The sequence below is a fragment of the Callorhinchus milii genome, unplaced genomic scaffold (genome assembly GCF_018977255.1).
Source record: "Callorhinchus milii isolate IMCB2004 unplaced genomic scaffold, IMCB_Cmil_1.0 Scaffold5, whole genome shotgun sequence".
Classification (NCBI taxonomy): Eukaryota; Metazoa; Chordata; class Chondrichthyes; order Chimaeriformes; family Callorhinchidae; genus Callorhinchus; species Callorhinchus milii.
In genome coordinates this window covers 66,007,591-66,022,704 of record NW_024704746.1, presented here as the reverse complement: position 1 = coordinate 66,022,704, position 15,114 = coordinate 66,007,591, and the positions used below count along the sequence as shown (strand labels likewise).

The 15,114-nt window shown below is 50.1% G+C and overlaps 1 protein-coding gene across 1 annotated transcript in view; it reads left to right on the top strand.

The window, feature by feature from the left end:
- The window catches only part of celf2 (CUGBP Elav-like family member 2), a gene marked incomplete at its 5' end in the record, with an annotated part of 87,062 nt that overhangs the window by 49,020 nt on the left and 22,928 nt on the right, over positions 1-15,114 (top strand). Inside the window, 2 exon segments of the mRNA NM_001292334.1 lie at positions 7,790-7,838; positions 10,771-10,905. Of these exon segments, the coding sequence (NP_001279263.1) occupies positions 7,790-7,838; positions 10,771-10,905 (184 nt within the window).

The window sequence follows — 15,114 nt, the reverse complement described above, 5'->3', positions numbered from 1 at the left end:
GATATGAGTTGAGTTAATAGCCTTAATTAAAATTAGTTTCGCTTCCCCCCCCCCCCCCCCTCCCACCCCACCCCACCCGCGCTCTCCCCTCCTTGTTTATATTGACCTCAATCAGACTTCAAGAAGACAAACGCTCTTTTGTGATGCATCTCTTTAACAAGGCAACGAAAGGAGACGACAAAATGTGCGTGCGTGGGGTGGGGTGGGGTGGGGGGGGGGGCAGGAGTGAGGGGTGCGGTGGGGGGAGTTGTAACCGAGGGTCAAGGCGTGAGACATTAAAGAGACGTAAAAGGCGCCGCTTAAATGAGAATCTTATTGTAAAAGCAACCGCAACAATTTATAGTGATTTAATACAGTGCCTTTCACACCAGGTGAGTGTCCAAACGGGGGGGGGGGGGGGGGGGAGGTTGGGGGTAAAGGGAGAGTTTGTGGGGCAGGGAGGGGGAGAAAGCAAGAACGTGGTCCCAAAGATGTCTGAAAGTAGATTTTGTAGGGGGGCGGGTGGCAAGATATGAATAATAGTAATAATAATCCTTGCATTCGATACAGCGCCTTATCAAGTCTTCGCGATGTCTCAAAGCGCTTCACAGAATCTACTGTAAAATGAATCGACTGTATATTTTGGGAGCAAAACGCGGCGACCAACTGCGCACAGCAGCGATCCCCACAAACGCTCGTGGATTGAAGCGTCCAAATGATTTTTTTTTTTTTTGAAGGGTTTAATTACCCAAGGAAAAGCGATCCGCCAATCGACTAACAACCGGGTTCCCACTTACACTGCTGGGTAAACAGAGGCGTGTGGGTGGAGTAAGGAAACGTGCCCAAAGTTTCGCCCCCTGCCCCGGGAATCGAGCGAGCAACTCTACCACTGAGCTACAGGACTCAATCAGGGTAGTGTTTGCTGAGTAGAAGGAGTAGTGCAGTTGGATCAAGGATCAGGTGGAATTCGTCTCCCCTATCCCCCCCCCCACCCCGAGGGCGGTATCAAATGAACAACCACAACAATATCTTGGACACTTAACAGTGGCGGAGCTTGACACGATGGAAGGGGACAGAAAGGATGAGGGACTTGTAGGAGTTTAAAAGGTTGACGGGGTGATCTGATTGAGGTGTTCAACATAGTAAAGGGATTCGACAGGGTAGCCACAGAGAAACCATTTCCTCTGGTGGGTGGGGGGAATCCAGAACAAGGACAGGGCCTCGTCTTAAAATTAGAGCCGGGCGCCATTTAGGGGTGAAATCAGGAAGCACTTTATCACGCAAAAGTGAGTGGGAATCTGGAACTCTCTCCCGCTCCCAAAAGGTTGTGGGTTATGGCTGGATCCACTCACAGTTCTCACGACTGAGGTGGATAGATGTGTGTTAGGTCAGGGATCAAGGGGTATGGGCCAAAGGCCGGGTAATTGGATTCGAGGTACAGAGCAATAGAGTGGCAGAACAGGCTCGAGGGGCTGAATGGCCTCCTCCAGTTTCTATGCTTCTAAGACATCAGCCGAACGCTGTACTTAGCGGGCGGGGGGGGGGGGGGGGAAGTATCCCGGTCTGACAAGCAGGGACAAGCTCACACTACAGTGTCGGAATAATTTAGTGCCTCTATAAATCTTTCTTATGGATTGCTCGCGAGCTTGTCAGTTGACTGAAGATTTCTGGAGCTGCCCGGCTCTTGTGCATTTATCTACTCCGACACGAGAGCGGGTCACAAGAAGCCCGAAGATTTATAACTTTAAACAGCCTCTTGAGGGTGGACCCCATCCTAATCGACGGTCAAAATCGACGTCCCTTTTGATGTTCCTTTTCTTTTGCCCGAAAGAAAATTCCCGAAGATCTTGATTCCCCCCCAAAAAAATGTGAGCAGCTCGAACCTTCGACTTGGCCTGCTGTCAAAGAGTCGTTAATTCTTAATGAGTCTAATTGATTCGCTGAATCCACTAAATAATGTCAGCCTCGATTTAGACACTGCTCATGATAGAGTAGCCAGCCTGGCTTGTCAGTAAGTAGGACTTGGGCGGGCGGGGGGGGGGGGAGAGGCGGTAGACTGGCTCTGGCCTTCTGCTTGTCCCTTGTGTCCTTTCAGCCACTGCGCCCCGAAACTCTGGAACACTCAAGCGCTCTGCGTCGCCAACTCTGCGCGAGGGGGTGCTACGTAAATTGAACTCGATCGGATGGGGCGGGGAGTGTTGAGTTGAGCACAGATTATAGGTGACGGGTTTTTGTTTGCTGCTGCTGTTTTGTCTGCACCAGCCCAGCTCATCTCGTCTCAGCCCAGCTCAGGCATCTGTGCAAAATGCACAAGAGGCCCCGGCAAAATCCAACGGGTTCTGGCATAAGCGTCCCAGCTAAATTAGGTTAAGCGAGATGCAATTCTACCTGTGAATTTACAGCCGTCTCGCAGATTAAGTGATCATTTCCGTCAAATTGCACTAACTGCCTTGTCAGAAAGCATTCAGTGGCTCCATCTGTAGCCCCACGTCTGAGCCGCTGGGTAGGTAAGTAAGTAGGTAGGTATGTAGGTAGAGGTTGCCTCCTCGGCAGTCAAATTACCTGACTCGCTGTATCATATGTCAGCCTCTCAAACACTTCCAGACGAGGGAGTTTCTCTCTCACTGTGTGACCCCCACCCCCAGGAGCAATGGGGTCATTTGCTTCATTGGCTTATTATTTTTCTGCCGGGGGTGGTGGGGGGGCATACTAAAAGCACACCGTTGCTACGCTTTACTGCACGTTTTGTGGGTTGCGCCCACGACGTTTACAGGCAATTCGCGTTACAGCCTATCCCGTGAAGCGCTTTGAGACGTCACGAAGACGTGATAACGTGCTGTATCAAACGCAAGGATTATTATTATTATTATCCTGTGGAACGTTTTGAGGCGAACTCCCAAACGCACTATTGCTATAAAGAGCAGGTTTGCACCTCCGAACAAACAGGGCTCACTCCCCCCCCCCTCCCACCCGCGCGCCCCTCCCTCCCTCCCTCCCCCCCACCCCAGTCCTGCATTGAAGTGTCAACCTAGACGATGTGGGTTCAAAGTCCCTGACAGTGAGGCTTGAATAGTAATAGTAATAATAATGATAATGCATTTGTTATGGTGCCTCATCGGGTCTTCGAGACGACTCAAAGCGCATCGCAGGATATACTGCAAAGTGAATCGGCTGAGCATTCTGTGGGCGAAACGCAGCAGCCAATTGCGCACAGCAGCGTCCCCACAAAACAGTCGTGGATTGAGCGACCGAATTATTATTATTCATTGTTTACTTATTTATCGTTGAGCCCACGACCTTGCGAGGCGTAGACCTGCGAGAGACCCGACCAGCCTTGAGCCAAACCACCTGAAAGAAATCGAGCGAGCGAGCGAGCGAGCGAGCTTGGGGGTAGTTAGGAGGACGTGAAGTGATCGCTTTCCATGTAAGTGATTGCTTGGAACACAGTTGCGGGGAAAACAGGAGAAGACAGTTCTATTTCCCTGAGTAACCCGCTCACTGAGCCAGTGGCTGGCCAACGCATATTTTCTGCTTGACAAGTTTGATTCAAGAAGATGTGGAGGGATGCGGACGCTACATAACTTTGGGGTAAGATAATGGGAGCCAGATGAAGAGTTGCAGTAAAGAAGGAAGCTCTTTGGAAACTATATGGTTTCCCTTTTTCGGGAAAGGAGAGAAGGGAAAGGAAATTAACATTATATCAGCAAGTCCGAGGCTTCCGAATTCCACCCGGTCTTAGCACGCAAGTCCAATTTAATATTCTTAAGTTCGGCCTTGGGTTGGAATTTGCCTCTTCCAACCCCCCCCCCCCTTCCTGACCCCCTTACTCCCCCAATCCACCCCACTCCCACCCCCCAACACACTCACACACGTACAAATTTCTTCTAATTTACTTTCTCACCTTGTCTCAGCCTGGCTCAATCGGTAGTCCTCTCGCCTCTTGAGTTAGAAGACCGTTGGTTCAAGCCCCCCCACGCCAGGACGTTGAACTCATATAGTCTAAGCTGACACTCCAGTGCAGTGCTGGGGGGGAAGAGGGGGGGTGGAGTGCTGCATTGACCTTTGGATGAGACGTTTAACCAAGGTCCTGTCCGTGCCTGTTCAGGTGGACGTTAAACAAATCGCGCGGCACTATTCAGAAAGAGAAGGGAGTTTTTCTCTCCCGGTATCCTGGCCAACAATCCCCCTGATAAAATTGGTCGCTCACTCAGTGGCTGTTCGTGGCAAACTGGTTAGTCCGTTTGACGACAAAACACACACGTCGCTGCACCTTAAAGCGCATCCCGCAAGGCGTCCTTCCGATGTTGAAAGGCGCAGTGCGAAGTGTATGGATCGTTTTATTTCGTAATATTTGCTTTTAAGCGGGAGCTTAAAAAAAAAAGGATTTGGTCAGTCGTGTGTCTGACACGTGCGGAAACCCATCACCGTTGCTCAAGAGTCTCCAAACCAAGCTGAAAATCTCATGGATCCCACCTACACATGGATAATCCCAGAGATAGATTGTCGGGATGGAATGCGCTCTCTCTCTCTCTCTCTCTCTCTCTCTCTCTCTCTCTCTTTCTTCCTGGAGGAACGCATCCTGTTTACCTAATTCCGGAAAGCGTTAGGCGCAGGTTGGCAAGAGCCAAGGCTTGGGGTTGGGGGAGCTCAGAGCGGGTGCGTTGGGGGTGGGGGACTGCTGGTGCCTAACCAGCAAAAACCGCACAGCTTGCCATTGCTCGTGCTGTTTGAGAAGCTTTCCTGTTGCCCGTTCAGCTAGGACGGCCCGGCAGTAATAACTGTGGCACAAAGAACTTGTGGATTAAAGGGAAGAAGAAGAAGAAGAAGAAGAAGAAATAGTGTAATTGCGAAGGCTTCCTTCCAAACGAGAAGTTCTCTCCTCATAATTGGATACTTCCACGGCGGTGTAATAAATGAGCGGGTTGACAGTACATCCAAGAGCCTAATTTCTAATCATTCCCCTGTCAATAAAAGTAGAAAATGAGATTCTTCTGCCTTTCGCATTAGCCATTCAGCGCACGATCCCATTAGAAACTCGTTCCGTGAGTTTGCTAAATGTTTTATGGGCGGCAGTTTCATTAAATGGGCCATCGTGACTTTTTGTGCGCGTGTGTATGTGTGTGTCGAGAGGCTTTCGCCGGGTGCACAATCCTCTCTCGCTCGTCTTCAAATCCCTTCCCGCCCCGGCACCTCACTGCTTCTCCGACCTGCTTACTCCCAACACACTCGCTGTCCGCTGCCTCCGTTCGACTGGCTCCGGCCTCCTACCTGACCCCCCCCACCCCCTGCCCACCCGTGCCCTCCATTCCACCATCGCCGGTCGCCCTCTCCTGCCTAGTTTCGCCCACAAAATACACAGTACTTTGCAGCATATTCAGCGGAGCGCTTTGAGACGCCCCAGCAGCTGATAAGGCGTTATAACAAATCCAGAGATTGTCATCGCTATTATTGCCATGTGAACGCACGTTGTCCGTGTTGTTGATGATGATTCCGTGGCCTCTTGTCTGCGAGATTGGTTCCTGAAATCACGTGACAAGGCTGTGGACACAGCGCTAACATGGGGTTCTCTCTGCACGAGCTCGTGACAAACTGGCCCCACGCCAGAACAACAGGCCTTTACGCCATTACATCTGCTCGCAATCCCTTGTCGGCACTCTGCTCGCGAGTAACCCCCATCTGTTTTTAACAATCTGCAAGAGTTCAATAAGTAAAGGAATGCGACGTGTCAAAGAGAGCGCGCGCACAGTGATCTCAGAACATCTTCCAACGAGTTGCTTTGAAGTGTAGTGACTGTTCTTAACGTCTGGCTGGATGACGCAGCTAATCTGTGGCAACCGCATTGCCCCAAAGAGCAGTGGGGGGGGGGGTTGGAGACTGTGGAGGGAAGAGGAATTTGGATCAGGAGAGGGGGAAAACTCACTGCATTTAGAGCTATTGTGTGGTCTGTTGTATGTATGTGTGTGTGTGTGTTAGGGGAAAGAGATGTGCATTTTAGTGTGTGTTTTGGTGGGCAAGTGTGTGTGTGTGTGTGTGTCTTTTTGCATGTGTGGTTGTGTGTGTGTGGGTGTATGTGTGAGTATGGGTCTATGAGCTTTTGCACGGATAAGTATGTGACTGTGAGTGTGTACGGATGTATTTGTGTGCGCGTGCGTGCGTGTGACTGTGGGTGTATGGGTGCAGGGGCGGGGGTGGGGGGGCATATGTGCTTATGGGTATGTGTGGTGTGTGTGTGTGTGGGTATCATGCGTGTAAAACGATGACTATTATACAACCAGATAGCTCTTATCGCAGTCTCGCTGAGCAAAGTGGGGAGGGCCAGCTATTAAGATGGGCTCCTTCAATAAGCAGCTCGGCCTCCGAGTCAGGCCATGGATCACGGGGGTGAATCACTCCAGCTTGTGCACTTTTTAGGGGGTAATTAAATGCACAGAGTGTGGATTAATGGAACGGTGACCTCATTTATTTTGATCTGGGATTCATCAACTGTGCATGGTCTCGAGGTCGCTCGGAGAGGCTGAGCTCGCTTTGGTGAATGGCGCTTTCTTTGCAACGCAGCGAGTCACGCTGTTGATTGATGAGGACCAGGCCTCCAGCACATTGTGCAAACAAATACTACTGTATATCAGCGACGACTCAGTCAATAACACCCCCACCACTCGCTACGGGACAGTTTAACCAGTTCAGAGGTTGGAACACTGTGTCACCGGTCGCCATGTACAGGAGAGAGTCCGCCTGTCCTGTGAGCGCTTTGGGATGTCCTCCCGACGTGAAAGGCGCTGCACAAATGTAATTTTGCTGCTGCTGTTGTCAGCAGTCGTCTTTCCTGTGTGGGTGGGTGTTTGACTGTTGTAGTCAGTTCTGCCTGTCATTGGCTTCATTTAGTTGTCACATGTGTCAATTTGTCGGCAATTTGCGCTGACATATTGATAACTGGGGCGCTTTTCGAGTCAGAATTTATGGAGGTTAGGGATCAAAGACTCTCTCTCCCAGATTTCTTTCTCTCCGAGCGAGTTTGACGTGCAGTGTTTGTAAAGGCAGCAGAAACTATTAGTCACCCACGGAGTCAGATTGCTGGGGCAGATGGACGGCCGTAGCCTTATCTGGCCAGTATTAAGGACATTCCTGCTTTCCTGGAAGTACTAAAACGGGAAGAAAAGTCTTGAGCGAGAATGGTGCTCCCTTTGCTCTCGCTCGCTGAACAGGATTGCTTTTCGGGGCCTTTTGGCCGCTGAGGGCCGGGTGCCCTATTTGAGAAATGTCCGTGGGCCCCATAAGCAATATTTGGGGGTCACCCTTCCGGAAACGTAACGTAACGTAACATTTACGGGGTTACGGAGGGAGTGGGTGGACCGGATTTAATGGTGGGGTGGGGGTGGGGGGGGGTTGGCCCCAGAGTAGAAGTCGGACACTAAAAATTTCAAGAATGCTACCGACTGAGAGCCAGACCGACACCTTGTGGGAAAGCCTTTCTTCCTGTCACACCCGGGTTTAAAAACACGTCAGATATTTTAATCCCTTTCCCCACGTTCCACTAATACCCTCACGTTCCTTTTAAATATTCCGATTGACCGCTGGACGGTCGTGGCGTTCCAGAGAGCTTCCGACTTTGAAGCCTGGAGTCGTTTTTTTTTCACACAGACCTCCCCACCCGCGTGTAAGAGAGGACAGGGATTGGGGTGGAGGGTGTTGGCGGGAGGGTGATGAGAGGGAAAATGAAAGGGGATTACGCCAGTTGTAAACTGAACGTGTCCGTTCGCTGGCTCACTGGGATTTCGGAGGGTAACAGGAACTTTTCTCTTTTCCATTCCAGATGCATCATCCCATTCAGATGAAACCTGCTGATAGCGAAAAATCTAATGGTAAGCCAAGAGAAATGTGACCGGCCTCTTTCCGAGCTACCGCAGGCTTGCAGATCGCGGGATTGGATTACACGCACACAAACACACACACAGACGCGCACAAACACACACACACACACACACACACACGCACGCACCGCTCCTGAAAGTACACTAGGGCTTGTGTTGTGGGACGCAGCCAGCTGATCAAAGCCATTCCAATTACGCCCTTAGGTCCAACTGGCCTTTCTAACGATAATAATCCTTGTACTTGATACAGCGCCTTATCACATCTTCGAGACGTCTCCAAAGCGCTTCACACAATATACTGCAAAGTGAACGTACTTTGTTGGTGAAACCCGGCCACCAATTGCACGCAGCGGTGTCCCACAAACAGCCGTGGATTGAGTGACCCAGTGTATTTTTTTGGAGGGATTATTATTATTACCCCCGGAAAAGCGTTTCCCCAATCGACCAACAACCGGGTTTCATCCACAAAATACTCAGTCGCTCCACTTTACACTACATCCTGTGAAGGAAGCGCTTTGAGACGTCTGGAAGACGTGATGATGCCCCATATCAAATGAGCTTTACACAGAGCGTATAATGCTGTAGACGCTTTAACCCGCACCTTGGCTGCTGGAGTGACGAGCTGCCCGTTAACGAGACAACCCTACATTACGTTTGTAAAAAGCGCCTTTCACGTCGAGGGGGCGTCCTGTAAACCTGGGTCACTGCAGCACATCCAAACCTCTGAGTTGCTTCGAGGCTGAGTTGTGAGTGAGCACATTCGCAGACCCAACATGGACAATTCTTCCCGCGCCCCCACCAAACACAATTCCTCTTTAAATGTCTCCGACGTTTAACGCTGAGACAAAATATCGGAGCGAGTAGCAAAAATCCCATTTTGAGGGGGGGGGGGGGGGGGGGGGGGGAATTGTAATTGTCGATTGAGTCGTAAAAAAATTGCCGGTGAAAATGAGTGCAGCCTTTAGTAAAATGCCATATGCTGGCATTAACAAACAGGAAACTGTTTAATTAAATCAGACACTTATAGAGGCAGAGACTAGCGACGATTGATTGCTGGAGTCACATACCGGCCAATTAGACTGAAAAGTGTGGGGGGGGTGGAAGCGGTCAACCGGGAACCTGTAGCGTGTGTGGAGCCCTGTAGCGAAGGGGTTAGCGTGCTCACTCCTCAGGGGAAAGGACCCGCGTTCGATTCCCGGGCAGGGCAAAATCTTCGGTAAGTTTCCTCGCTCTACAAGCCTCTGTTTACCTAGCAGTAAGTTGTTAGTAGGTAATAATAATAATAATAATCCTTGCAATTTATCTCGCCCTCGAGACGTCTCAAAGCGCTTCACGGATTGGACTGTAAAGCGAATCGATCGTGCAATTTGTCGGCCAAATGCGGGCAGCCGATTGCGCACAGCAGCGTTGCCCCACGAACAGCCTTGGGTTAAGCGACCAGATTATTAATTAAATGGGGTTCGACACCGGAACTTTCTGGACCTGAGTCCCGGTCGTTCGAAACGTCGGAGCTGCCCTTAAGCTCTTAAATCGGGTGATTTTACAGTTAAAAAAAAGGCTGAGTTTTATTGCATCGAGCTTGAGGGCCCGATGTACACATAGCTCTGACACATTTTATCGAGCGTTTAAGCCTTGGCAAACCGGCGCAGTGGAGAGGGTGAAATGTCACTGTGCACTTGTAAACATACCTCCGCTAATTAGTCAAACCCCTTCTGTGATACGGATGCAGGCAGGACTGGCTGGACTCTGGGTATTTGATATCCCTTTTAATTGCCTTTTGTCGGGAGAGCAGCCTGGTATTATACCATCTCTGATGTCGGAGGAGACGCACATTACATTTTGCAGAACGAAATTTGCTGTTCATACAAAGTCTCAGCTGCCGTCTTACTTAATAGGAGGGCGTTAGAGAGAGAGAGAGAGAGAGAGAGAGAGAGAAACGGATAGAAAACTGTCTGCTTTAGTGCTCTTAATTGCTAATTTTCCGGGGTTAACGATCCCGCCGCCCCAAAAATAAACAAAATAGTAATATTAATTTGGTCACTTCAGTCCACGACTGTTTGCGGGGGACGCTGCCGTGCGCGGTTGGCTGCCGCGTTTCGCCCGCAAAATGTACAGTCGATTCACTTTACAGTCCATGCTGTGAAGCGCTTTGAGACGTCTCGAAGACGTGATAAGACGCTGTGTCAAATGCAAGGGTTATTAAGAACGTTAGGCTGTCTGGTACAATGTCTCGCTTCATCCCTTTTATTTTATGCTTGACGTGCTTTCAGAAAAGCATTACAATTGATTGCAATTTTTTTTGATGTCAAAATGTTCAAATTTGTGCGTAAAGTTTACAATGGAATTTAAGTGCTCATTTACTGAAGTGATTCTGTTTAATCTTGCTCTGTTCTAGGAATTATTATTAAGACCGTGTCATTATTTTTAAATTATACTTATAACTGCAGGGGTGGGTTGCTGGTTTATTTATTCCTGTAGCCTCGTGGTTAGAGCGCTCGACTCGCTAGTGAGAGGACCCGGGCGGGGTGAAACCTTCGGCAAGTTTCCTTACTCTGTGTACCCAGCAGCAAGTGGGAACCCAATTGTTAATCAATTGGCGGATTGGATTTCCGGGGGTAATAATCTTTCCAAAAATAGATGATAATTTGGTCACTCAATCCACGGCCGCTTGTGGGGACGCTGCTGTGCGCAATCGGCTGCCGCGTTTCGACCACACAAATACGCAGTCAATTCACTTCACAGTCTATCCTGTGAAGCGCTTGGAGACGTCTCGAAGACCTGATGAGGCGCTGTATCAAACGCAAGGATTATTATTATTATTATTATTATTTTGGCCCAATCTTCATGGAAGCTGTTGCAATAATAACATTTTGTTCCCCCATTCCCCACCCACACCCCCACCTCACCCTCCCTGTTCTCCTAGCTGTGGAAGACCGAAAATTATTCATTGGGATGGTCTCGAAAAAATGCAACGAAAATGACATCAGGGTGATGTTCTCAGCGTTCGGGCAGATAGAGGAATGCAGAATTCTCCGAGGTCCCGATGGTTTGAGTCGAGGCAAGTATCTAGTCTATCCTGCCTTTGATTCCTCCTCCTGCTAATTGGAGCAGTATGTCCACAGTCGAGCAAAGTAGATTTGCCTCATCTTCCATTCAAGCATTGCAGCTCGATTCCTCTCGCTCTTTGTGGAGTCCTGAGGTGTAGTGGTTAGAGCTCTCGCCTCGCAAGCGAGAGGACCCGGGTTCGGTTCCCGGGCAGGGCCAAAACCTTAGGTAAGTTTCCTTACTCCGCACGCACGCCTCTGTACACCTAGCGGTATCCATAATAAATCCATAATAATAACAATAATTTGGTCACTCAATCCGCAACGGTTTGTGGGACGCTGCTGTGTGCAATCAGCTCTCGCCCACAAAATATACAGTCAATTCAATTTACAGTGTATCCTGTGAAGGGCTTTGAGACGTCTTGAAGACGTGATGAGGCGCTGTATCAAATGCAAGGATTATTACTGTTATTATTACTTGCCGCAAGCGAGGTGCTCACTGTTTGCACAATGCCTCAGAGCGCTTCACGGGATCTCATTGAATCATAGAATCCGCAGGAAGCGCAGGATGAGGCTATTCGGCTCTTTGAAAGAACTACCCAATTAGTCCCACTCCGCTCATTCTTTCCTCATAGCCTTTTTTTTTTTTTTGCAAATGGTTCCTTTTCAAGTAATATATCTAATTCCCTTTTTGGCCCAGGTTGGTGAGAGACATTATCGGAGGCTAATATTAAGGCAGATTTGTGACGTCTCCTCTGTGTGAATGAAGGAGTGAGAAGGGAGGGTGGAGGGAGAGAGAGGGGGGGTGTGGGGGGGGTGGGTGGGGAGTTCATGTCAGGGTATCAGAGCAAGTAACGGTATCCAAATCTGTGTCTTATTTCTGCCTGTTTGCTTCAGCTGTAAGAGCGGCTAAAAATAGCCTTGTGTACTGACAACTGTTAGCAACTGGGGACCCGGTGGTAAGAGTGAAATGAAAAATAAATATGGCAGGACAGTTGATTGGCACTTGTAATAAGCATTGTTTAAACACAGAGGCTGTGGTGGTGAGGCATTGGAAAATTATCTCGAGAGAAAGAGGGAGCGAGGGGGAGAGAGAGCTTGAACCAATTTTAATCATTAATATAGCGCTGATTAAAAATGACAGGCCAGTTACCGTTCCCGGTCAACAGAGATTAAGGCAAGTTAGACCCGTTCACGTTCTGCACACAGCGCGTTTCGGGAAGGGTCCGCTCTTAGATATTAACTTTGCAGCAAAACGGTGTGACGGATTCTGAAGAGTGGGGGGGCCGATGGGGTGGTGGGGAGGGGGGGGGGGCTGCTGGGGTGGGGGTTGGGTTGGGCTTGGGAAGAGAAGATGGGGGAGGGGGCGGGGGGGGAATCCGTCCGCAAAAGACTGTTGGCGTTTTTATGCGAAAATGAAGACACACTGCTCGCTAGGCAGGCGGCCGGTATAATAGATGTGTTAGGAAATGTTTTCTTTGACAATGACAAGTGTTTGCCTCTAACCGTGTCAGATGGAGGAAATTGCTTTCGCTGGGTCGTGTTCCCAGCACACGCCGAAGAGAGCCTCGTTTGCCAGCTGCGAGGAAGCCAGGAAGGATTTTGGGGGAGTGGGGAGGGCGCACACAGGAACAGGAGGAGGCCATTCAGCCCCTCGAGCCTGTTTCCGCCATTCTGATTAGGTCATGGCTGATCTCAACTCCAAATACTCGGCTGTGCCCCATATCCCTTACCCTTATCTAACAACAACCACAACAACAAAATTGTACAGCGCCTTTCATGTCAGAAGGATGTCCCAAGACGCTGGACATTCAGGGATCTGCACCCGAGCTGGTGGTTGGCCTCAGGAGCTGGGAGGGTTAGGGGTACGCGGGTGATCAAAGGCACGGTTGAAAAGGAAGGGTCTTGAAGGGGGCAAAGGAGAGGGCAAGGCAGACAGACCGTGGGATGGAGTTCCAAACAAAAATCTATTCACCTCAGTCAATGGATCCAGCACCCACAGCCTTTTGAGGGTGAGAGTGCAGTGAATGGTGGGAGGGGGGGTCGGGGGAGGTTGGGGGAGCGGCGAGGAGAGAGAGAGGGAGAGAGTGAGGGTGGGAGGAGGGGCAAGTGTTGAGGAAGAGGAAATCAGTGAAGAACACCCTTCTTAAAACATGTCTCCAGCCCAGAACCTCAACCCACAAGACCATTCTCAGTAGCGTCAGTGCTGCTTTATACATATATATATTTAACAACATATATATATATATATAAAATGTCTTAATTCTTTCTCCAAAAAAATACAACACAGCAGCTTGGCAGGTAGGCGACAATTCAAAAAAAAAAACAGACACGACAGAGACGGCATAACAAAGAAACAATAATAGGATAATAATTGAATAAACTTTCTTGTGACGCATTTGCAGTCAAGTACTGCACTGCACCTGCACTCGGGGCTGGTTGGTGCTTCACAGTGAAAATCTTACGCGTGAAATTTCAACTGTGGGCAGGAAATCCTCCCACTCAGCTCCTGTTAACCCTGCGAGCCAAAGCCCTAACGGGTGAGGGTGGTCAAAGCTGGACAAGCTTGCCAGACGGTGATATCGATGGCAAGCCTATGTGGGTTTACCTGGTTAGACTCCAGCAGTTACCCCCGACGCACACTCTGGGCTCCCCCCCACCACCACCACCACCCTCAAGCCTTGGCTCTTACCCAACTTGCGCCTAATACTTTCCGGAATTAGGTAACCAGGAATGCGTCCCTCCCGGGGGAGAGAGAGAGAGAGAGAGTGCATTCCAGTCCAACAATCTATCTCTGGGATTTCCATGTAAGGGTGGGATGCAGGGAATTCTCAGCTTGGTTTGGATACTCTGAGGCACGGTGATGGGTTTCCACATGTGTCCAGACACCCGGCCGATCAAAAAAATACATATACGTACATTTTTTCCATACCCCCCCCGCACCCCCTCCTGTTGTCTCCCCACCACACCTCACCTCCGTCCTCTCTCTCTCTCTCTCCGCACCACATCACCCACTTACCCACCTTCCATTCTGCCCTGAAAAGCAGGGGGTTTGCATACAGTCTTGTTAGTCTGTCTGTCCGTCCATCTGTGCATGAACATTAACTTATCATTTCAGCCATTCTCCCAAACCCCCCAACCCCCCCACCTAAAAAAAACAAAAATAATTTTGATCGGTTGTTTTCATATTTTGGGGAGGGGTCTCTAGATTATACCCTCCTTTTCCCGCCCCCACCCGCACCCCCGCTTTCTATATTTCTCTCCCCCCCCCCCCCTTATCGTTTGTCCCGTGTCTGCATGTTTAAATCAGTGCCTTGTAAACTTAATGCCTCTCAAACGCTTTCTCCGGTTTTCGCTAATGCTGCAAGAGAGATTTCAGGAGGGAAGGAGGGAGGAGAGGGAGCGGGGGGGGGCGGTGGGGGGGATGAATGGAGGAGGAAAAGGGGAGGGCAATAAAAACAGGGTGATTTGTGAACGGTTCTCCTTCATTAAGGAGCTTCCTCACGCAGGCACCCCGTGATTTGGGTGTGAATTGTACGACGTGCTTTCCAGTTAGTCTTTGAAGGGGGTCAGAGACGGAGCTGGGGGCGGGGGGGAGAAGTGGGGTTGGTGGAGCCCTTCACTGAAGAATGCAGCGTTTCACCCACCCCCGGCCACCACCCCCACCGCTTTCTGTCTCACGTACCTCTGCATTGCCACTCGGAAATGGCCTAATAATCTCTGTGCCTTCAGACCACTGACCTCAAGGACAATTGGTCAAACCCTGGACCCTCTGAAAAGCTGCGTAAGTGTGGAGTAGGACCTAAACGCCCCTGAACCAGTCCGTAGCTGTGGATTCTCCCTTCCTGCCCTTGTAGACTTGTTGCGGTGTCCTGAAGCGTAGTGGTTAGAGCGCTCGCCTGGCGAGCGAGAGGACCCGGGTTCGATTCCCGGGACAGGTCAGAGCGAAACCTTGGGCAAGTTTCCTCACTCCACACACCACACACACACACACACACACACACACGCGCGCCTCTGTTTACCCAACAGTAAGTAGGAACCCGGTTGTGATTGACTGATGGATCGCTTTCCGGGGGTAATAATCCCGCTAAAAAAAAAAAAGGCGGTCACTCAACCCGCGACTGTTTGTGGGACACTGCTGCGCGCAAATCGGCCGCCGCAAATCGCCCACAAAGTACACGCAGTCACACCGCTTTACAGTGTACTCTGCGGAGCGCTTTGAG